This window comes from Amblyraja radiata, chromosome 26 (genome assembly GCF_010909765.2).
Source record: "Amblyraja radiata isolate CabotCenter1 chromosome 26, sAmbRad1.1.pri, whole genome shotgun sequence".
Taxonomy (NCBI): domain Eukaryota; kingdom Metazoa; phylum Chordata; class Chondrichthyes; order Rajiformes; family Rajidae; genus Amblyraja; species Amblyraja radiata.
The window spans coordinates 2,295,499-2,320,422 of record NC_045981.1 but is presented as its reverse complement, the minus strand read 5'-3'; the positions used below and the strand labels follow the sequence as shown (position 1 = coordinate 2,320,422).

Below are 24,924 nucleotides of genomic sequence, written 5' to 3'. Positions count from 1 at the left end.
GTCATTGAGGTATACAGCATGGAAACAGGCCCTTCAGCCTATCCAGTTGATGCCGACTATCAACCCTGTAAAGTAATCCGACACTAATCCTATTTTATTCCACACACATTCTCATTGCCTGCCCCCTGATTCTATTACTCACCTTCACATTAGGGAAAATTGCAATGGCCAATTAACCTACCGATGCGCGTCTTCGAGATGTGCGATTTCTTTACTTATTATTTGAAGTAAAATAATGTAAGATTAAGAATGTTTTCCTAGTTTGTTATTTAATTCATGATTTTAAGGTCTATTATTCAGATGGTTTTTCAATTAAATGAGCTTTCCATTGATGATTAACCTTATCGGGACCTGGAACGACTCAGCTAGAGTCTGAAACTGGTGCACTGCCCCTATATCGTAGAATCTGAATTAGAAGCCAAGAGGTAGATAAGAGAAAGCCAAGTATTAATTGAATTGCATGTGGGAAATGATATGGGTTTTTTAATTGTCCATTTATGTTATACTTTCTAATAGAAAAGGATAATTCTGCACCTCCCAATGTACCACATTTGTGTGTGTGAGTTGAAATGTATTCAGACCCTGGCACTGCCTCCAGATGTACAACATTTAAATGTGCGCAGTTGCCAATTTTTTATATTTGTGATTTTATCGTTCTCTCGTTCATAATTCTCAAATGCGTGGACCAATGATGTGATGCTCACAAACGTCAATGCCAATGATCAACTTCATTGATCCACATTTAATTTGGTTCTTGGCAATGTTGCACCTCTGAAAGCTTCTGTGTTTCTCAAGCCATTCCAGCACTTTCATTGATGACTCAGTGGTGCTACATTACAATTTGGCTATCAGTTTCTAAGTACATTTTTGCACAGTTCACATAATTCAGGTTAAACATTTTTTTCCGCAGAGCTATGGGAATAGTGTACTTGAGGAAGGAACCTGAGAAACTAAAGTACATGAGGAACTTTCATTATGCTATCTTCCAATATTAAACCTTAAATTAATACAAAGAATAACATTTGTGAGATGCTACTACAGTAGTACATTTACTATATAGCTGAATGCCAAGATAACATTGTTATTTCCATTCAGGTGGCATCTGTATATTTTGTTATTACAGTAAAAAGTAGACAGTAATGTTTGCATTTGTATCAAAAAAAGAGAATTTGAGTCCATGCTGGTATTTATGAGTCACCATTCATCTGCATTTTAAATAGTATTTTAAAGCAAAAGCACACGGTTGATTCCACTTTACAATGTAAATATAATTACTACTTCCTAGTACATACACCTTACACTTCATCAAAAATATATCATTTTAATTTGCACAGTTTTCAAATAATTTACAAACAGGTCAACATTCATGTTGGGAAATCTGTGCAGGAAGTTTCAAGTCAGGATGATTGCTTTACCTTTCACAACATGGCGCATTAAAAGGCTGTTACTTTAGATCAAATAATATCAAGTAGCAGCACGATGGCATTGCTATAAAGCAGAAATATTTCTGAAGAGATCTGCAGCAGAAAGATAATGTAATTCCTCAACCAGAAAAGACCTCTGTCAAATAATGTAAATACCTAGAAGGCATTTGTTCATTAATCTCCCATAAGTACTATTAAAGTTGGGGATTGGAACAGCACCGTCTATTTACTTCATTTTTTTTTGACAACTCAACAGTTTGACTTCATAAGGAACATCTGGCAGGGAAGGATTTTATTTAATGGGTTAATTTGATGTATTGAATAATTAGATAGAAATTAAATATATACGTGATGATGTGGAGTGCTAATCTTTCACGAAAAGAAACATAGAGCATGAATGCTTCCATTATCCTATTTGATTTAGTATTTCTACCGCATTTGTAATACATTTATTGTAAATCATTGCAGTTTGAATAATCAATGTTAGATCTAATTTTCTAAAATTCAATACTAATTGTCAATTGATCTAAAAACAGTCTGCTAAAGGGTTAAAAAATAAATAAAAGCCTGAACATTTGATTCACTTTTTTTTCATTAACTTCCAATGTAATCTGGTTTAAGATTAATGAGGCAATATTATTTAAATTCCAAGACTTGCAGGCAAAACTGGAATTACAATTTCAAATAGCAGCTAAGAGTGATGACTTAATGCATCTACATAGGTTTTCAAATTTGCATGTTTTAAATGTATGTTTAAGGCAGGATTCCATCTTTATTACTGCCACAAGGTGTGTTGGCTCAAGGGTAGAGAGGGAAGTGCACACAATTCCTTTATATATGCTGCAGCTTTTGCAAAGTTCTGTTGGGTTGTTCACAATCCAGACCCTCCCATGGTTTCCTTCGGATAATATGGCACATTTCAAAGTGTAGAAAAAGTAAGTTAATTTCTGCTAACATGCTCTTTCAAGGAACCCCCCCCCCCCCCCCACTTTATTAATATCCATCGTGGAATAAATATTGGTCGTACCCCAAGCATAACTCCACTGCTTTTCTTCGGAGAAAGTCCCCTGCAGCCTTCGGCACCTACTCGAGCTGATCAGGAAGACAATACTCCTGATGGTCTAACTTTCTCTAGTGCTATACTTGTGTTCTAAACTATAGCCGGACACTCAAACCACTGCAGTGCTCCACATGCTCACACACTTCAGACTGCACTGTGGCCAACATTGGCAGAATTGTTTTAGATGGTGAGTCTTGAGAAAGCCCAAGAAAGCCAAGTTAGTTGGTTGATGGTTATACATTGCTTTCATTTGAACAGCTAATAATCTTTGTATGCTTGCATTCATTGGAAACAAATACACTTTTATTAACACTTTCAGATGAGTGAAAAAACACTTTCAATTCTCAGTATTTAACCTTAAACACCAAGCACCTAGATTAAAACTGAAGCTGATTAAAGCCTGATAAAGGACAATTGGAGAAGATTGTCGTAAGGTAATGTGTATAATTTAGCAACTGGAAGAATTATGTTCCTCCTTGCATTTTAAGAGTGTAATGTTGTATTGCAGTGTGTAATTGCTTCAATTTTTTTGGATGTACTTCAAACCAGTTCAAAATATCATGCACAACAAAAATATAATTGTATGTTATTTTTGAAGGGAATTTTCCAATGATAAGTTTAGGTATTATTCTCACAGACTATAGATAATAAATGATTTGAGTCTCTATGAATGAATAAAATTACCAAGTTATTGTTCGCAACAAAATATCACGCAATCATAATGGGGTTATAATGGCTGTCGTACATACATCGATTTGACTTTGTATATTTATTGTATAGCAACAAATTAAAAAATGCTACTTCAGATGAACATTTAAAATGGAATTATAAGCTGATAAAAGCGAGTTTAGTTAAGTTCAGTTTAGAGATACAGCGTGGAAACAGGCCCTTCGGCCCACCGAGTCCACACCGACCAGCCACACAACACTATCCTACACACTAGGGACAAATTACATTTATACCAAGCCAATTAACCTACAAACATGAGTTTGGTGAAAGATTCCTGCTCAAAAAACACATTCTAGGTGCATTGAGAGTAAATGATGTTTGCTGGGCGCAGTGGAACAGAAAATACATCATTAGGCTAATGTGTTTGGAAGGGCTGGTTTCAGATTACAGCAAACACACACTAATTTACTTGTGTACTGACATTTATTTCAACATAGAACTGTAGTTTGTTAGTCTTCAATTAACAATAAACACAATTACTATTGTAATGCATGTAAGATCAACATGTTATTACCCCAAATAGTATCCTGAATGCTTCACCAAATTTGTGAACACCTCAGACCAGTAAATACTCTATCATTCTTTATATTTTAAATTAATTGAATCTGAAAAGTTTCTATTATTTGCTACATTTTAATTATTGCTTTAACAAACAGACTGCATCAATTCACGTTCCTCAATGACAAAAAAGAGTGAGTATCTGCTTTGAATTGAGTTGGCACTTAACTTTATTGATAGACAGGGTGAATGCACAGAATCTTTTACCCAGTGTAGGGGAATCAAGAACCAGAGGGCATAAGTTTATGGTAAGTGGGTAAGCATGTAATAGTTACCTGGGAGGCAATGCTTTCACTCAGGGGGTGGAGGGTAAATGGAATGAGCTGCCAGAGATGGTAGTTGAGGCAAGTACTACAACAATATTTACACAGGTACATGGATAGAAACGGTTGAGAGTGGGTGTGGGCCAAATGTAGGCAAATGGGACTCGTTTAGATGGGGCATCTTGGCTGGTATGGACAAGTTGAGCCAAGGGGGCTGTTCCGTGCTGTACGACTCTCTGACCTTATTAAGGAATAAATATATCAGTGACTTTCAACATTTGAACAGTTAAACACAGATTTGATATCTTGCCTGAGTATTCCTGCTCCTCTGTACTAATGTAGTGATTTTTATTATGAAGGATAGTAGCACATTGAATATCTGTTAAATGGTCATAAAATCTTCAAGCTCACATTCGGATCGCATGGAATCTTAAATCATTGACAAATAATGTTTCTGGATTGAAAAATTAAGTCCAGAATTTTAAATATTGAGATTTTAATTTTGGTAGATTATTATTTGTATATATTTTCCTGTTACTCTTGTTTCTGTTAATAAGTTTTCCTTTGCTCTTAAAAGTTTGTTTTGTATGCAAAATGTTTCATTGTGTTAAATATTCAAGCTTATATTGCCTGTCCTAGAATCTGTTCACTTGGTCCTCATTCTGATTACCGGTAGCTAAGGCATTACACAGTCAGTTACCCTGTTCATAGGGCCCACATGCACAGTGGATGTGTACTCTGCTTCAACTTTCTAATTACTGCAAATGATAGGGCAAAGGCCCTTAGTAATGCTGGACAAATGTAAGCAGTATGAATGGTGAGCACTATTCATTTGCTGCTGATTGCGAAAACAAATCCTTTATATAACGCATGTTCCTTGGCTTGTTTCCCATCATAAACCAGTGAAAAAGCATGCATGATATGAAGATTTGTTTGGTGCTTTGCCTAAATGGCTACAAGCCAAATATGAAGCTGCCTAAACTTGCTCTAACTTGTGACGGCATGGCCCGTTTTTGCAAGGTCTCCACTTGTAAAACCCTTCGGGCCTCATGTGAAAAGGTAGCACAGGTATATGCATCATTCTTCTATGGTTTTAATCTATGCCAAAAAATGTGTGTCTTTTCATGGAATTCATTTTCTTCCTGCCTGTTGATTTTCCATTCCTTTTTATTTGTTCTGTATGTTCTTTTACAATCCTTTTCAATTTCTGATTTGAGTCAATACTTCCTTCTCTTTGAATAATTGTGGACCATTTATTATTTTGATATTTTGATAGTAATTTTGAATTCAAATTACAAGTCAATATATCACCAGAGCTGAATGAGTGTTTCTATATAGAACATAGAACAGTGCAACACAGGAATGGCCCTTTGGCCCACAATGTTTGTGCTGAACATGATGCCAAGTTAAACTTATCTGCCTGTACGTAACCCATATTTATTTCCTGCTCTTCCATGTACCTATCTAACAGCCTCTTAAATGCCGTTATCATATCTGCCTCCACCACCATCCCTGGCAGTGCATTCCAGGCCCCCATTACTGTGCATTTGCCCTGCACATCTCCATTAAAGTTTCTCCCTCTCAAGTTATAGCTATGGCCTCATGTGTTGGACATTTCCACCTTGGGGGGGGGGGGGGGGGGGGGAGGTTCTGACTGTCTACCCTATCTATGCCTCTCATAATTTTATATACTTCCATCAAGTCTCTCCTCAACCTCTTACATTCCAGAGAAAACAATCCAAGACTATCTCTGTAGCAGAAATCCTCTAATCCAGGTGGCATTCTGGAAAACCTACTCTGCACCTTCTCCAAATCTTCCACATCTTTCCTGTAATGGGACAACCAGAACTGCATGCAATACTCTGAATGTGGCTTAACCAAAGTCCTTTGGAGCTGCATAGACTTCCTGACTCTTATATTCAATGCCCCTAGCAATGAAGACAAGCATACCATACGTCTTTTTTACCTTTTTTACATTTTGTTTCCTTAAGCAGCCGAAGACTGTGCTGGCACACATAATGACCCCTCGTCAAACGTATGTTTGGTAAAAGTATACCCTAGCAAGAACAGTCCCATTAACTAAACAACTCAGTGGAGGCCCTAAAGAGGCAAGACCTTGCTTAAAGCTTTGATAAACTGTTGAGGCATTCATCAAAGATTTAATTTATGATTTTGGCAAAGGATGTTGAAGTGTTCTGAGAGACTACGTAAAACTAAAACAAAAGAATTATTGTAATAAAGCGTGCTTTGTTGTAATTTGATTCATTGGCGAATGCTTATACTGCCTACTTTAAGATATGTGGGACAACACATGTGATAAGGAATTTAGATTGCCCAGAGAATGCAGATTGGCAGGTAGCTAACTCATACATTCATTTGGCTAATAATTAGGAAGATAACTATTATACTGAAGAAATTGGCCAGTTGAGTGGTGCTTTCAGGTCAAACTTGGGAGTAAGATTAAACCACGAGCTGATGTGTGAGGGATATTCCTGCAAGATTGGAAAATGCCTAAATACACTTAGTTGATTGGAATGTGAGAAAAAATGCAGAGAATAATTGAGCTGTGGAAGTTCCCAGATTCCCCCCTCTGTTCCCACAAAGTGACCTGGGTTGTTTTAGTCTAATTGGTCTTTTCTCCCAGAGGTCAAGTGTGCGGTGAGGAATGTATATAGCAAGGTATGCAACGTATTACAAATCTGTGGTAGAGGCAGGATAGATTAGAAAATTATTTCCCTGTACGTCATTGATGCTATGTTCAGTTCAGAAGCTGGAGAGACGGCAGAATCAAGGTGTAAGAGATTAATGGTTTCATTAATGGATTTGTGAAACACAATCAAAACAAAATGTCAACCATGCAACTTGATAACTGATAGTCTTTTATTAATGATCATTCTTAACATCATAAGTAATTCTTAAACATTTTAGTATAAGAATTTAGTTAGATTCTGTACAAAGCATAGATAGATGTGGCACATACTGAGTGGCACGGTGGCACAGTGGTAGAGATGCTGCCCTACAGCGCCAGAGACCCGGGTTCGAACCTGACAACATATGCTGTAGGCACGGAATTTGTATGTTATCCCCGTGACCACGTGGGTTTTCTCCAGGAGCTCCAGTTTATACCCACACTCCAAAGACATACAGGTTTGTAGGTTAATTGGCTTGGTATAATTGTAAATTGTCCCTAGTGTGTAGGATAGTGTAAGTGTGAGGGGATTGCTGGTCAGCGCAGACTTGGGAACAGCCTCATTACGGTAGCCGTGAATTTTTCAACATGTTGAAAAATTAGTGACGACTAGAATGAAGACGCCATGGAGAGTAGCGAGAAGTCTCGCGCCGTAGGTGGGTCACCAGGAGGCAGAAGGCTCTTGGAGGTTCGCGTAGGTTGTAGCCGGTACTGACTTTCATTGGCTCATTGGGGGGAAAAAAGGAAAGCAGTAGTTTTCAGAACCAAGGATAACCGTGTGATGTTAAATGTCCACCGAGCTTCACAGCCGTGTATCTCTGGCTTCTTTAAAGTTGTCTCCACTCCTTCTCCCCCCCCCCCCCCCCCCCCCCCCGCCCTCCCCCCTCTTTTAAAGGACTTACTTTACACTGTGCCTTAGCCATCTTTTTGCAGCACCAACCTTCCTGTTTATCGCGCTGTGTGCCTGTATCATCTTGGCTTTGCACGTGTGAATTTTTTAGACAGCGCTCCTTGCCCTGTCCCCCGGCAGCATAACGGGCTGGTGAAGGAAGCGATGTGTTTACGTGTGTGTTCCACTCTGACAGTCGCCGTTCCAGTTGCCGGTTTTTCAGGCGACTACCGGCAACTTGACAGTCACCGGCAGTCCGCTGAAAAATCGCCGAAGTGGACAGGCCCATTAATCTGATGGCAAGTAACCAAGTGAGTGGCAATGCCTAAAAAAATTATTTTGTGCCACAGAAGAAAACTTAGGCTAGCTTCCCAAAATGGAAGTGGGATTGCCAGGAAGGGACAAGGAAATGGAATATTAGAAATTACAAATAAATGGGTAATGGATAGACTGCAGTACATGAGTGTCATAGAGTGCACTTGGTATTTCATCAAGTACTCTCAGTTGACCTGGGATAAAAGAATAAAATAGCACTGTTTTCTAAAGGGGTCGTTCACAGCCTAGCTATGCTTTGTGCTGATCAATTAAAGTCTGAGTATTAGCTTCACACAAGGTGCTTCTATGCATTATTCATGTCCCCTTGGAACTGTGCAGATGCCAAGATTTCGAAGTAGTGAAAATGAGCACAGTTCAGTGGAAAACCAGGATTCAATCCCAAATCCATCAGGAGATACTTGAGGAAAATGGCAATGTTTTCTCTTGGGACCAAGAGAATTTAGAAGGCCTGGGTTTACAAGAAAATTGATAAATTGAGATTGAAATAGTTTGACAAATTTTAGACGTCCAAAAGTCTATCATGGTGAGCAGCTGAATTGGATTTATACTTCTAGATATTCTGATTTGGGGGAACAATTAGCAAAGGTCGATAGAGGGAAAGATATGCAGCAAAGGGACAAAGTAATTTCCTTGCGTTACAAAAACTTTGAACTGGCCAGAAGAACCTCTAAATACATTTTATTTTCGACGTGATATTTTAAAATGGTCATTACATTTAATTTATCAAATGGTCAGAAGTAGACACAATATATTACCTTATTTATTTCAATAAATATAATGAATTATTATCTGTGAGTTTTCCAGCATGCATTCCACTGCAATGGTAGTTAGAGATTAATGCATCATAAGCTTTTATCTATTTCCTTTTGCTTTAGACTGTCTAATCTTGAGAAAGTTCACGGTGAGTGTTCTTACTGTTTGAAGCAATCAAACCAAATAATGCAGAAAATGCACAGGGCTCCATTTATCAACCAAAATAAGGGATTAGACTGTAGATTTGATTGCAGAAGTAATGAAGGGTTTATCCAAGGTTTGAAACGTATTAAAAGATATTACTTACAAACATCTTATTCCTCTTCCGTTGCCCACATAATGCAGCCTTAAGTGCTGTACGTTTACTGTTAATGGCACCAAGTTGTCTCTAAGATAGATTACATCACAAAGAGTTTCTGATGTGAAAGCCAGTTTTTAGAATAGATTAATACCCACTGTCCCCAGCGATCTGATCATTAATTTGATTAATTATTTACTAATGCGTTATAAAGTTTATAGTGGCACGGTAATGCACGACTCAACCAAAACATTATTTTCTGTGCATGATATCATTCAGTGAAACGTGCATGCAGTCATACCTCACAGGTACAAAGTCATAGGGAGCCTTTAGAGTCTAACATGCTCATATTTCAGCTGATGATCTAACCATGAGGTTTTAGACGCCAGTTGCAGTGGCAGATTTATTTGTACTAGTCCTTGACACAGTATGCATTGTCCATCAACTTGCAATATTTTGTCTATTCGACAAGGATCCTTGTTCAGTGCTTAGTCTAGTGTTTGTACAATCAAGGTGATACTTTTACTACCCTCCCTCCCCCATCCCCCCAAAAGAAAACTCTTTCTCTCCAGCTAAGGGCAGGAAATGTTTATGCAGAATCTTTCCCAACTTCACAACATTAAATGGTACCTTTCTGCTGATGACCAATTCTTGCCAACTATCCATCCACTTGTGAGGGTAAATAGCCCTCTCTTCAAAAATACATTGTCAGCATTTCCAACAGTAGAACGCTGATCTGAAGCGTCAGCATGGATTTGATAGCCAAATTTTGTTTAGTTTATTGTCATGTGAACTGGGGTACAGTGAATAGCTTTTGTTGCTTGCTCCCCAGCAAACAGCGGAAAGACAATACATGATTGCAATCGAGCCATCCAGAGTGTACAAATACATGATAATGAGAATAACATTTAGTGCAAAGTAAAGTCCGATTAAAGATAGTCTGAGGATCTTCAATGAGGTAGATAGTAGCTCAGGACTGCTCTTTAATTGTTGATAGAATGGTTCAGCTTCTTGGAAGCTTCGGGACAGCTTGGAAGAAACTGTCCCTACATCTGGAGGTGTGCGTCTTCACACTTCTACGCCTCATGGGAGAAAGGAGACGAGGAAGTGACCAGGGGTGAGACTCGTCCTCCCGACAGACCAAATGTCTCCATATTGGCCAAAACGACAAAATCTTCGACTCAAAGGAGTCCTGCCACTTAGGTCTAAAATATTAGATATTAGCATTGGAAATCCAGAATTTCTGGAATAGTTACATATGCTAGACTTTGTGGCAGCATACGTCAGTTGTGATATTTACAGAGTGAACAACAAATGTCTAGCTTTTTAAAAGAGCGAAATACGTAGGAAAATACAAAATTAACATTGAAAGCTTGGCTTTCCTGTTCAAACTATTAATAATTTTTGATGTGAATTGAAGTCCAGCACACTTTTTATGTAAGACTAAGTGGAAATGTACTTAAACAATTATCCCTGTAGACACAAGGGACTGCAAATGCTGGTTTACAAAAAATGACACAAAGTGCTGGAGTAACTCAGCGGGTCAGGCAGTATCTGCAAGACATGGATAGGCAAATGTTTTGGGTCGGCACCCTTTTTAAGGTGAGTGTAGTATGGGGGTGGGGTGAGCGAAAGCAGAAAGGGGGGAGGGAGCAGAACGACGTCAAAACCAGGAAAGTGATAGATGGAAAAGAGAGGGGGGGTGGGGATGTGGGGGTGATTTGTATTTTAAGTGTGCCTCTATCTTTAACTGCATCTCTGATATTAATATTTCCAACCTGCTTAGCCAAGCTTGTAGCTTTCCTGCAATGTTTTAAAAGGGTGTTTGGATCATTTTACAAGTCTGGATGTGCGTTTTAAAGTAAACACTTTGATGGAAGGGAAATTGCAAGCAAACACTATTGTAAAATTATCATTTATTTGCCAAGCAACAGATGCGTGTGATGTGACAACGTTTTATTGCTTTTTGTATGTGTGGGTGCCACAGACAGCTTTCATTCAGGTAGTACTTTCAATATATACTGTAAATGTGGCCAAAGGTGTTTTGCAAGTCTGAATCGATCCAGTTTATGCAACTTTCTGGTTTATCTTTTAATGTGACCATTTTCAGTTGATTCTTTGATCTTTTCATGAGAATGTTTGTTTTATCTTATCTGAACTACATGTTTGCCATAATTCTTGGTCGGTCCTCATATTGAATGAGCAAAATCAACTTTTCATACTGAGTTCTTATCAGCAGCAGAGGGTCCAGGCAGACAACTGGCTGCCAGAGCAGTATTAATATTGTACTGCTGCTGACTATCATTAGGGAAGAAGCAGCTGATGATTAGAAGATTAGGAAGACAGTACAAAACTTGCATGGTCCCATTTCATGACACAGCTCATAGATGTTGATAAGTGGCCGATGTCGACTTAAGTTGTCATTCTTCCTATCACGCACTCGATGTCTAGAATTTCCCTCTCCCAAAGCACCTGTTCATGTACCAAACCTCATTGTAGACCTGTTCACAATAATTTTATCAAAAGCAGCTAGACGGTTTTGGGAACTGTCAAATTTTGTGAATTCAATTTTGCTGTTATGTTTTTCCGACATCTTTGGAAGTAAAATTGTTTTAAGTTTGCATTATTTTGTACAGATAATTCAATTTGTTCTTCAGGAAAATAATTGAACAGACTTAGATATCTAATGGTAGCCCTCTTCATCAAATGCTAGTATGTTTTTTTTACCAAAGTGCTTTTTTTAAAATGTTTCATCTCTTCCTATTTGAACAGAGGAGAAGAACTGTGGTTAAAAATTCAACCAGAGTTCTTTGGCATTAAATATATTGGCAGATTGACATGAAATAATGCAACATGTGAGCAGAATTGTGAGTTTCTTCAATAATATTATCTCTCATAATTACACTTATTTCCATGTAAAGATTATAATTTCAAGATGACCTTCCTCTGCATTTATGCATTTATTTGTGTCAATACATTTGAATGATATCCAAAAGGAACTATACTATGTAAACTATATTTTTCTCCATCAACTTCAAGAGTTCATAGTCTTTCCTTTGAACATCACAGAGGACACTATCAAGATGTCCTATTTTAGGCCAACATAAACATTACAATTCATCAGTATAAAAATTCTCATCCTATCACTGATGTTTGGGTACACTCATTGTTTCCCCAAGATTCTGGGTTATTAATCCAGTACTTTAACCGTTGTGGCATTTGCAGTATGCTTAAAAATCTTGTTCGTACTGAAATTACTGAAGGGTTTCCTGCTGGATCTAATTGGCCAACATTTAGGGAACATCAGTTTTCAAGTGCCCTGTTAAGTTTTCGTTCTCATTTCCTTCCTTATTGAGATTATTTCTTCGTCACCTTCAGCCTCAGCCAACATCTGGTTATTTGTGGAAGTGAAAACTCAGAATTAGTCTAAAATACATTGAGATTCTGGAAAAAGAAACAACTGCTGGTTATACTAATGTGAAGAATTATACATTTAGAAAGTTACCTTCAAAGTTCTTGTCATAGAATGAGACTTGAAATAAACAAAATTCTGTTCTAGCTGTATCCAAAACAATGTACAACAAAACTACTTTGATTCATTAGCTGTCCTGCATAAACATAACAGGGCAAAGAAAGCTGGACGTGTGCCTTGCACCATGAGCTAAAACAAGTGTTCTATAGATTTGCACCTGGCGTCAGTCAAATAGCTGCAACCCAATCAGCAAGTGTCCAATGTTCTGGGTCAGTTACAAAAAAATACACAGTATAGCAGCGCTTAAGTCTGTTTTATGCCATTGTACTAGATCAGCTGTCAATTGTGTGCCTTTCTTGTGAGGGAAATTCTCTCTAACATTTAGACTTTGAAGTAATAAACCAGCTGTTTCAAGCACCATTTGGACATACTGTATGTATGTCCATGTGTCCTTCAAATAGTGCACAAGTCTGGATGTGATATGTTTATTCTTGCAAGGAATAGACGTTTGAATCCTCCCAAAAAACTTTCATTCAGAAAATACTCTAACTGGAACCAATTTGTATATGCACATGGGATCAGTATACAAGTGGTTTAACTAATGAACATCACACTTCATTTCAACTATACATTAAGAGCAATAAAATATAACACAATATGAAATTATCAAATATCCAATTGGGTTAGCCTAAGCTTCAGGTGCCATTAAAACCTTTACAGTACTGCTAGTATGCTGTGCACCATGGAAATCCCACTGATCTGACACAAAGATCGTGAAAGGATTGTGAAAATTAAATACAGCCACAGCCAAACAGTAAATGGTTTCAGTTTGTAAAGCAGATTTCTTCCAATTTTGTCTGGTTGTGATATTTAAGAAATTGTCTTTGGTAGATTTCTTATGCTCATCAAAGTAAACAGTGGCAAAATATCCACACTGAATTTTATCGAATGTAAATTACTGAAGACAGCCTAATGTGCCTGTCCCACTTAGGCGACTTTTTAGGCAACTGCAGAAGACTATGCGGTCACCACATGTTCGCGGGTGGTTGCCGGGTAGTCGCCTTCATGGTCGTGAGGAGTTCCCGCATTCTGGGAACTAGTCGCGGCCTTATTATGGTCATTGCAAACTTTTCAACATGTTGAAAAATTAGCGGCAACTAGAAAGAAGCCGCCATGGTGAGTAGTGAGAATTTTCGTGCTGTACGTGCAATGGTAGTGGGTTGCCAGGAGGTCGAAGGTTATCGTAGGTTCTTGTAGGTTGTAGCCGTTGCTGACCGGTGAATTTCATTGGCTCATTGGGGGGGAAAAAAATGTGAGCAATAGTTTTCAGAATCAAGGATAATGTCCGCCGAGCTTCACAGCCATGTATCTCATGCTTCTAAAAGTTGTCTCAACTCCTCCTCCCCCCTCTTCCCCTCCCTTCCCCCCCCCCCCTCATTTAAGGGACTTGCGTGACCCTTCCCGTACACTGTACTTTCACATCTTAATTACAGCGCCAACCTTCCTGTTCATCGCGGTGTGTGTCTGTATCACATTGGCTTTGCACCGTGTGAATTTCACTCAGACTGTGCTCCCCCCACTTGCCCTGTCCCCTGCCTGCATAACTGGCATAAATTATTCAGCAGACTAATCATAACAAATTTGAGCAACTTTACATTTGCATAGAGTTGTTCGTCAGATGCTACAGCCAATGGTGGCTCTTATAATATAAAACCAGCTGTAGCCATACTCAAATTCAGTTTTTATTCAAGAGTTCATTTTAATTTAGAAACTCTCAACTGCTCAATTTCACTGTGTCATGGACATTTGTATAGTAGTGACTCAGTGAAACAATACAAACTACAAAATGCTACATCAACGTTGCAAAAGGTTATCAGCTTCATGCATTGTTACGTTTTGTGTTCTGGTTTATTTGTCACTGCCCAATTATGAACTGACATTTATTTATTTTCTGAAAACCAGTTAGAACATAGAACAGTACAGAACAGGAACAAGCACTTCAGCACACAATGTCTGTGCCCAATACGATGCTAAATTAAACTAAACCCTCTGCCTGCACATGATCCATATCTTTATATTCTCTGCATATTCATGTGCCTTATCTTAAAGCCCCTTCATTGCCACTATCATATGTGCTTCCACCACCACTCCTGGCAATGCATTCCAGACACCTACCAATGGGGGAAAGAACATTGCTCCTCATTACTCCATTAAACTATTCCCTCTTCTCCCTCACCTTAAACCTATGCCCTCTAGTATTTGTTGTTTCGACCTTGGGAAAAATATTCTGACTGTCTACCCTGTCAATGCCTCTCATCGTTTTTTAAACTCTGCCTCTGATGCTCCAGAGAAAACAATCTAGGTAGTTGGGAATCTATGCAGCACCGTGGCCAAAATATCATCAGTCTGGAGTTATCTTTACTAAAACTAATTTTAGCTTTGTTTCTGTGTAGTTTTAGTTTAGAATTTAGTCTTGAGATAGTTCATCATTCTTTAGAGGAATTTTGCAATTTCATACCTTATTGAAAAGTGGCATTGAAAATAATGTTTAGTACCATCATAAGTCCAGCTCAAACCCACCAGACACTCTATTGATCTACTTAGAAATCCTAAATCGTGGTGGATTTAGTGGGGAAGGAAATGTGGGTGTTGCATTATTTTCCTTTGTATAATGTTCATCTACTGTTGGAAAGTGTAAAAGCAAAACGATGATTCTTGGTTTTCAAATTAGAAATCAGTAGATTTCCCAGAAAAGGGCTTAATTTTAATAAACCTTCTGTGATGTTTCACCATTATTGTCCTATTATTCTGCATAATATCAGGTTCACTTTACCGATATAATTTGAAAATTGATGTTTTAATCTCCTATGTAAAATGTGGAATGACTTTATAGGATTTATATTGTGAACAGAACGCCTAACATTGTTTTATAATTCCATGCAGTTTTTCGAGGTGCCCTTTGACTCGAACATGAACAGGACAAAGAACCGACCTCTTGTCAGGGGGCAGATTAGGTTAGTCTCCTTTCACCATTGTACTTGCTACTTTTAACAATTTTAAGTGTTTTTTTTAAGGATTTATAGAATTAGAAATGTGTGTTGGTACGTCCACCATCCTTGGGTCCAGAGTCTTGTCAGATTATCCATTTTGCCGGACCAACAGAGGTTGCGTAATAATAATTCAACAATTATTGGCCCACTAATTATACCCCTCCCGTGTCTCTATAGTACCATGGACTGCTGGAAATTTAAATAAAAAATTAGCAATTAACAAATAAGTAAATAATTAACTCTTTCATGACAGAGGCACACATCCCTAAAGAGCATGCACCAGACGCAATGCTCTCTTAATTTTGCTCGGTTTAACGAAAAATCGGTGATGGACCTGTAATATGTAATGTGAACTAGAAAGACAAGCTGATCTTGAATTCCAGACTTCAAGATCAAACGTCTTGAATGTTTCCACTTCCATTCTATTTGCCTCTATAATGTGAAGCAAATTGAAGGAAAGTTTAAAAATTCTCATTTGCTTCAGCTGTCTCTGAACAACCACCTTATTCCATTATTCCAATTCCACATAATGAGCGTTCAGTCGTACTACATTTTGAAACTTCTGATGTTCAATTTCTCTGCTCCAGTAGTATCTGCTCAAAATAAGATGCTGGTGATGAGGAATTAGGAGCTGTAAAGTAGCAAAGAAATTTAGCTCTCTGTGAACACAGATCACTAAAAGTTGCCCTACAGGCAGAAAAACTAATAAGAAAATACTGATGTACTGTTGGCCTTTCTCTAAAAAAGGTCGGATAGAAAAAGAGTAGGTTATTCTCTAGTTGTATGGAGTTTGAGTTGAATTGCCTCTGGACTATTTTTTTTGTTCAGTTTAACGCATTATTCATCTCAAACACTAATAATGCAGAGATTCACCATAATAATATCAGAGTTTATAAGATTTAATTTTGTAGACCAATTATATGGACTTGGCTTATATTCCCTCGAGTTTAAAAGGCTGAGAGGTTATCTATTTAATTAAGATGTTTAAAGGGATTCAGTCGGATAAATCTTGAGAAACTATTCCATGCGTTGAGGATTCCCGAACAAGAGAAAATAATAAGATTACTGCCTGATCAAGTGGAAGTTAAATTAGTTCCATAAAAGTAATAGCAGAAATGTAGAACTCTTTCACTCCACACGCAATAGTTATTGAAACTTCTGTACTGAACCATTTTCAAGGCTAGTTAAGATCTTTCATGGATAATGTTATCAACCCTGAACCCTGATATTTACCCTGACTGACACAGCTAAGCCGGCTATATAATAGCAGTGATGTATTATTGTGGTTCCAAATTTTATTTCCCTGGACATAAATAGACCTAAGTTTTCAATGCAAAAGTATAATATATCTCCTCTACGATAAAAGCGTTTTGGCACTATATACCAGGGATGTGATTTTTTTGCGATAGATTTTGTAAAAAAAAAAAGTGACTAATTGGAATATATGCCTCCTGCACATTTTGAGCTGCACATTGCATTTCCAAAATTGCCTGTCCCCATAGAGTCATTTAAAGTATTGGTTTCAGGTCTCTTCCAGTACAGGAAAGAAACAATCAATGAAATGCCATTCTTTTGTTAAAATGTAAACTAGTCTATGTTGTTAAAATCACTGAACCGACACTGTTCTAAAGATTTAGATGAAAAAATGAAATGATTCAACGCAGATTCCTCTTGTACATTCATTTAATGTGCACTGTGATTTTGATCTCAACAATTACAGAGTACTCTGTGACGTTTCACTCTGTCTCACCAGTGTGCTCTGCCTCAAAGGTATAAAACTTAAAGCATCATGATGTAAAATTCAAGTGCTCTCACGACCTTGGATTCTTACACATTAATCTTGCATGCACGCTATTGACCCTTCACATTTCAAGACATTCTTTCATTACTTTCCGGAGGCTAGGGGGCCATGCATCCAGAGGTGTACAATGCAGGTTTCCAACACATTAATTGCAAGCTTGGGCACTTGATAAATTTGACTGCGTTATACCTCACGCTGTGTGAGGAAACATCCCAGATGCTCATCTATAAACTTGGAGTCACAGACCATTTTGCTAACTGAAGGCTCCATCTGCTTTTGGTGAGGAGCAGAGAAGAACGATGGACTCCTAATGGAGCTGTCTTCACTGTTGCTCTCATCTTCTTCCAGAGGTCAAACTGAGTTAATTTTATGGAACTATCCTCACTAATGTACAATTCATGGTTTGTAATTCTACCTATTTTAATTCCAAGAGCAGGCAGATAGTTGTAATTCCAAATTTTAATTTTCTAAATGTAATCTCTATAATGTTATGGATGTTCCACCTTTGGCAACTGAAACTTGTTCAGAGCAGTAAAATATTTAATTAAACATTTATACGATCATTAAAGCTCAAAATAAGGCCGTATCATTTCTTACATCACTTTTACAATATCTCATAAAATGTGTACTCATCTTTCTAAACTGCAAATTTCATTCCAATGTCACAATCTGTTAACTGAGTAACTACAATTATGAAGAATATGTGCACACATTTTCAGTTTATTTGTGAGCATCCTATTGATTCTAGCAGATTGTCAAAATAACATATTGTATTATCCCTTTTTACTTAACTGAGAAAGGGGGACAAAAAAAGTAGCGAGTGATGAGAGCTCAGAAAACCTCTGGAAGTAAAACAATTTTCCGCCCCTGTTTTGGTAGCATGAGTTAACGTGGAGTTGCATAGCACATCATAGGGTTCAGTTAATTTTAGGTATTATGTAAAATATAATGGTGGAGCAGCGGTAGAGTTGCTTCCTTACAGCATCAGAGATCTGAGTTCGATCCTGACTACAGGTGCTGTCTGTACGGAAATTGTACGTTTTCCACGTGACCGTTTGAATTTTATCCAGGTGCCCCGGGTTCGTCCCACACCACAAAGACATACAGGTTTGTAAGTTAATTTGGCTTTGGTAAAAAAAAAGAATTGTCCCTCGTTACAATGGTACAGAATCTGGACATCCCATATTCAATGGCTGGTTTAGATGGGCTTGAGATACCAGTGGCTGTTACATGCATTTATCCGCACATTTGCTCGAATCTAACGTTAATCGTGTTTACTTCAGTGGAGCTCACAAGTCCTGGGGTTTTGTCCACATGTCTTGGCAAGGTGGCAGAGGAGATGGGAAATTGAAAAAGTAGACATAGAGGAACATGGAATTTGGGATTTGATAAATAAATGTGTGGAGAAGCAAGGAAGTTATGTTGAATATTCATGAAATACTGGTTTAAACCCATCTTGAGTATCACCTGAGTGTGTGTACTACTTTTGAAAAAGGTCATCACAGAATCTACATGAATAAATTATTTTATAATATTCAATAAATGTATCCTATCACACCACATTTCAAAGCCAATTGTTTCAATGGTTGAGACTGGTTTATTGAAGAGAACAGTTTAGCCTATTAATATAAAATAGGATTTGTGAAACTGTTAAATGTGATTTTTATTCATGGTTTCTGCAAACACTCCCTCCAATTTCAAATTGAATCCCATTCCTCACCCATGAAAGCTGAATGAAGCAAAACCTTTTTATGGTGTTTTATTTATAATCTATCATATTTATGTTTATTCTGACCTGCCCATTTCACATTGATCCTGTGTAAGTTCCTATTATGTTTGGATGAAGTATTAAGTGAAAGAGTAATATAGCATTCATGCCCACAACAGGAGTTTTTAAGGAGAATCTTTAAGGAGATTGTTCTGATGAGTGTTTAATCCAATCTTATTTTACATTTGGAACAGGCAATGTTGAATCTTGAAGGCTCTTTTAATTAAGTTTCATTAGGAATTGTGTTTTTGGTTCATTAATCTGATCTTTTTTTTGCTTTTTTGCTCTTAAGTTGATGTTTGTAGAAAATGTTAACCATTAATAATGTATCAATCAGATGTGTCGATGGGCATCATGAATGCAGAACAATAGAATGGAAAATAAAGATGATAGTCATGAATACAAACTGCTGGAGTCTGAAGAAAGGTCCAGCCCAAAACATTGTCTGCTTGTTTTCCTCCGCAGATGCTGTCTGAACTACGGAGTAACTCCAGTCATTTGTTTTGTGTTCAAGATTCCAGCAACAGCAGTCTCATAGAAACATAGAAAATAGGTGCAGGAGTAGGCCATTCGGCCCTTCGAGCCTGCACCGCCTTTCAATATGATCATGGCTGATCATCCAACTCATTATCCTGTACCTGCCTTCTCTCCATACCCCCTGATCCCTTTAGCCACAAGGGCCACATCTAACTCATGTCCTAAATCATCTAACTGGAATCCAAACCTCACATAAAAAAATTTAGGGTCAAAAGCTTTTGAAAAAGAAAACTTCAAAAGCGCTCCAATGCTGTAAAGAGCTTGCAGGTCTAAAAAAAAATCTATTTTTAAGTGAATTGAAATGTAATTTGATTCCTCTTTACTGTGTTGAGGTTAATAATCCCTCTGCTGTGATAAAGCATAAGTGGCTGCCCTGATCATGGGCCAATTGTGTAGCCAACCTTGATGTGTTTAAAGTGGTTGCCATCCTCATTTGACAGGCTACTGCAACTCCATCATGTTCCTGGTTAGATTTGGGATGATGGATAGGAAGTAACGCCTGGCTCTGCAGCAGAACTTGTTCATGCTACCCAATTATGAAGCAACAACACCTGCCCCCAAGAACCCTTTGTAAAATATACTGTCATTAATATTTACCTCGGAGAGCTCCATAGATCTTTTTTGGTGAAATAAGCGCACATTCCTTAAAAAAATGTCAATGACCAACTGAAAGTTGTTTTGAACAATTATATAAATAGTTTAGCGAGTAAAGAATTAAAATAGTGCTGGAGTTTGCACAATAGATTTTGAACAATGCGTGAAGGCAGGTTCAGAATTCCTGAAGAGTTCCTTGAGATTCAAACCAATAATTTTTAGATAATGTCACATTTTGATATTTTGAGGTAATATTAGATTTTCCTTCCTTTTGTGTGAAATATTAATTTGTTGATGATGTAATGGAATGATAATAAATCAACCTTGTTTATGTCCACATGCTGGAGCATTGGTACAATCATAAATCACTGTAAAATATATATATATTATCCCATCCTTAAGAGACATAAGATTGTGCAGCGGAGCATGACCTCCTGATTGCTTGGACCCCCTTGTCAATGGACGAAGCCTTTGTCAACACCATCTGTTAGCTAGAATGCAATGACCATCCCTCATTAAATAAAATTAACACACATCCATCTTCTGCTCCTCGGAACTGGAAGAAGGATTCCGAGCTGAAACATCACCTATCCATTCCCTCCACAGATGCTGCCTGACCCACTGCGATACACTCTACTTATTCTATCTTTTTTTGCATCATGTGTTATAAAATCCATCATTCAGAAAAGTAATAACGGTATATCAACTTGCAAACTACATCTCTGCTGCAAAACTGATCAGAGTCTCTTTGAGCTGCAGATGCTAAACTGAAATGAATCCCTGGCACCTATAGGTTTTGCAAATTAAGCAGAAATTGTGGACATCAGCTATCAGACTTGAGGAAGGGGTGACCTGCAGATGATCTGGCTCCTCCCACCGACTTCCATGGAACATGCAGCCCATTTACAGTATAGTGCTGGTAATGCATTAGTAATCAGCAGGCACGTGGTGCTGTAGATACTGGAGCCTTGAGCAAAAGCTGGAAAAACTCATTTGGTCTGGCAGTATCAGCGGAAGGAATGGACAGGCAACGTTTTGGGTTGGGTCTGAAGAAGGATCCCAAGCCGAAACGTTGTTGTCCCTTCCCTCCACAGATGCTGCCTGATGCAGAGTTGTGCTATAATGCAGAAGCCTGAACTGACAATCCAAACATCTGACTTCAACTTCCAACATAACACCAGAGAACTACAATTCTGTTAATAACTGTAATTGGAAAGAAAAGGCCAGCTAACAGTAATCTAGACAACCAAAAGCTTGTCATGAGAACTCATTTGGTTCATCAGTGCCTTTCACAAGAGGAAACCGTCAGTTCTCTATGTGATTTCATGACAATGTGGTAACGAGGGATGGACAATGATCGCTGATGTAACCAATGATTCTGACAAATGAACAAATAAGGTGGTAATTCGAAATAAAACTGACCTGATGAAACCAGTTAAGCCTGCCTCGAATGGCAATTGATTCCCGAGTTTGTTGCACTGAGAATAACGTTGTGTCACCATACGGATAACCTGCTATTGCAACTCTTGGGCTGTTTGCACTAGTAATTCCAAAGGAATTAGATCAAACTAAGGAGCAACTCGTTTCTAACATGCTTGGTAACCAGAACAGTGCAGTAAAAGTTACAAACCAACATTGTTCTATTTTGATATCAATGTTTTTTATATCACCATTTCACCTTAGTTTCAGGCTTAATTGGTTTCCTTTCTAGAAGCCAGTTCTTCACTACAGGAAACATCCTCTCCACATCCATTCTATCTAGGCCTTTCATTATTTGCTAGATTTCATCCTTCTAAACTCTGGCATGTATGGGCCCAAAGCCATCAAATGCTCCCCTTAAATTAACCCAATAGATTGCTGGATATTTGCAAAACTAAGATTTTGGAGCAGGGCCAAAAAGTGGCTTTCAAATACAAACTATAGTAATAGACAGCCTCCTGAAGGGCTGAATGTGCTTCTCTTGCTCCTGTTTCTCATATTATTATAGGCATTCTACTACCCTGAGTAATCATGCACATCAGCAGGGGCTCAGCTTTGTTCACCTGGGTTTGCTGGGAGCAATTTATGTTTGGGAAATCAAGCAGCTGAAATCTGGAACCCAACCTGTCCCTTTCTCACGCAATAAACTCCGAAACATCAGGAAAGATGCCACTGATTCCTAGATCTTAATTGTATTAGTTCAATTAAAATATGGAAATTACACAAGCCAATTTGTCATCCTGAAGTTGTAAAAATGATTTAAATATATCCTGCTGAAAGTTGCTGAATGTTCAATAAACAAACAAGCTTGATGTGTAATGATTATCACCGTTTGTGTGCAATCTATGGTTCATTTAATCACTGCTGAGTTTGTGTTCAGTCAGCCTAATGTGGAGCAATGTTTGTCATGTCCAGATGGGTCATTAAATAACCTATGTGAAACATCCTCCCATTATTCACTCTTCCAGAGGTCCTTGCAAATGTGAACTGATAGATGTGCTGTACCTAATTTCAGAAGAGTAAAAAGAAAACTTGTGCAGTTCCTTACAATTAATAGTTTTTAATGCAGTCATTTTGAAAACAAAATACTCATTTGAGAATTCATTGCACTCCATCATACCCATCGTTGATCGAGGAAATTAATATTTGCCCAACCATAAGGGCAGCACGGTAGCATAGTGGTTGTGTTGCTGCCTTACAGCGCCAGAGACCCAGGTTCGATTCTAACCGTGCTGTCTGTAGGGAGTTTGTACGTTCTCCCTGTGACCGCATGGGTTTTCTCTGGGTGCTCCTGATTCCTCCCACAATCCAAAGATGTACAGGTCTGTAGGTTAATTGACTTTGGTAAAAAATTATAAATTGTCCCCAGTACAGTATGTAGGATAGTGCGAGTGTATGGGGATCATTGGTCGATAATAATAATAAATTTTATTTATGGGCGCCTTTCAAGAGTCTCAAGGACACCTTACAAAAATTTAGCAAGTAGAGGAAAAACATGTAAGCAGAATGAAATAAATAGTAGAGACATGACTAGTACACAAATTAAAGACAGAATTCAATTCAAAACACAATATGAGGCAATGCAAGCACAGATGAAAAGGGAGGGGGACGTGGGGCTAAGGATAGGCAGAGGTGAAGAGATGGGTCTTGAGGCGGGACTGGAAGATGGTGAGGGACACGGAATTGCGGATCAGTTGGGGGAGGGAGTTCCAGAGCCTGGGAGCTACCCTGGAGAAGGCTCTGTCCCCAAAACTGCGGAGGTTGGATTTGTGGATGGAGAGGAGACCGGCTGATGTGGATCTGAGGGACCGTGAGGGTTGGTAGGGGGAGAGGAGGTCAGTGAGATATGGGGGGGCCAGATGGTGGAGGGCTTTGTAGGTGAGGACCAGGATTTTGTAGGTGATCCGGTGGGAGATGGGAAGCCAGTGAAGTTGTTTGAGGACTGGAGTGATGTGATGCCAGGATTTGGTGTGGGTGATGAGTCGGGCGGCTGCGTTCTGGACCAGTTGGAGTCGGTTGATGTAGGTGGAGCTGATGCCAAGGAGAAGTGAGTTGCAGTAGTCCAGTCGGGAGGAGATGAAGGCATGGATGAGTCTTTCAGCAGCGGGAGGTGTGAGAGAGGGTCTGATTTTGGCGATGTTGCGGAGGTGAAAGAAGGAGGTTTTAATGACATGGCGGATGTGAGGCTCAAGGGAGAGGGTGGAATCAAAGATCACGCCAAGGTTGCGGGCCTTGGGAGATGGGGAGACAGTGGTGCCGTCGATGGTGAGAGTGGGGTTATTGATTTTGCTGAGTGTGGATTTGGAGCCTATGAGGAGGAATTCTGTTTTATCGCTGTTGAGTTTGAGGAAGTTATGTTGCATCCAGGTTTTTATAGCTGACAAACAGGAGTTGATATGGGAGAGGGGGGGGGGGGGGGGTTGTGGGGGGATTTGGTGCCGAGGTAGATCTGGGTGTCATCGGCGTAACAGTGGAAGTCCAGGTTGAAGTGGCGGAGTATCTGACCAAGGGGGAGGATGTAGATGATGAAGAGGAGATGATGAGGTCGATGCAGACTCGTTGGGCCGTAGGGCCTATTTCCACGCTATATCTCTAAACGATACTAAAAGTAGCGTAAGCAAGTTCATTCATAATCTCAAACTAAACAACTATAACTGATGTAAATGTTTTGTGGCATGGGATGGCAAGGGAGAAAATGAAAACTGGCAACTTTTTGAGTTTATAATGTACTGTATCACCAGTTGTGCATCCCTGGGATCTTAAACAGTGTGTTATTGAAAAGTAGAGATTAACTTTCCTTCTGGCTACCTGTGAATTACATATCCAACTTGCTGATCTGTGTGTTTTCTTTTAAACCCCTAGTCCTTTACATGCAGTATCCTTCGCTGCTGCCTGCAGTGTGCCCGGTATAACGATTTTGGCACTTGGAATTAACCCACTAACTGGAGCATTGGGAGCCTTTAACCTTTTCCTCTACACATGTTGCTACACCCCAATGAAACGGCTGAGTATTCTCAACACCTGGGTGGGCTCTGTGGTTGGTGCTATTCCCCCAGTCATGGGCTGGACAGCAGCCACTGGCAGCATCGGCGCAGGTAAGTCCTTTACTAATCAATCTTCCCAGGAAGATTAAAGATGTGCATATACCATACAGCAATTTGATTTTGTAAAAACTCATCTCTACCAATTGTAAATTTTAAGATGAACAGCTTTGAGGAACAAAA

General features: G+C 38.7%; 1 protein-coding gene across 2 annotated transcripts in view; it reads left to right on the top strand.

Annotated features, from left to right (window-relative positions):
• The window catches only part of LOC116987808 (protoheme IX farnesyltransferase, mitochondrial), a 101,675-nt gene that overhangs the window by 72,316 nt on the left and 4,435 nt on the right, over nt 1–24,924 (top strand). Inside the window, exons 5-6 of one of the 2 annotated variants that reach the window (XM_033044047.1) lie at nt 15,415–15,485; nt 24,563–24,795. In XM_033044047.1, coding sequence (XP_032899938.1) covers nt 15,415–15,485; nt 24,563–24,795 — 304 coding nt within the window. The remainder of the gene's footprint in view (nt 1–15,414; nt 15,486–24,562; nt 24,796–24,924) is intronic. The other variant, XM_033044048.1, reaches the window with a different exon arrangement.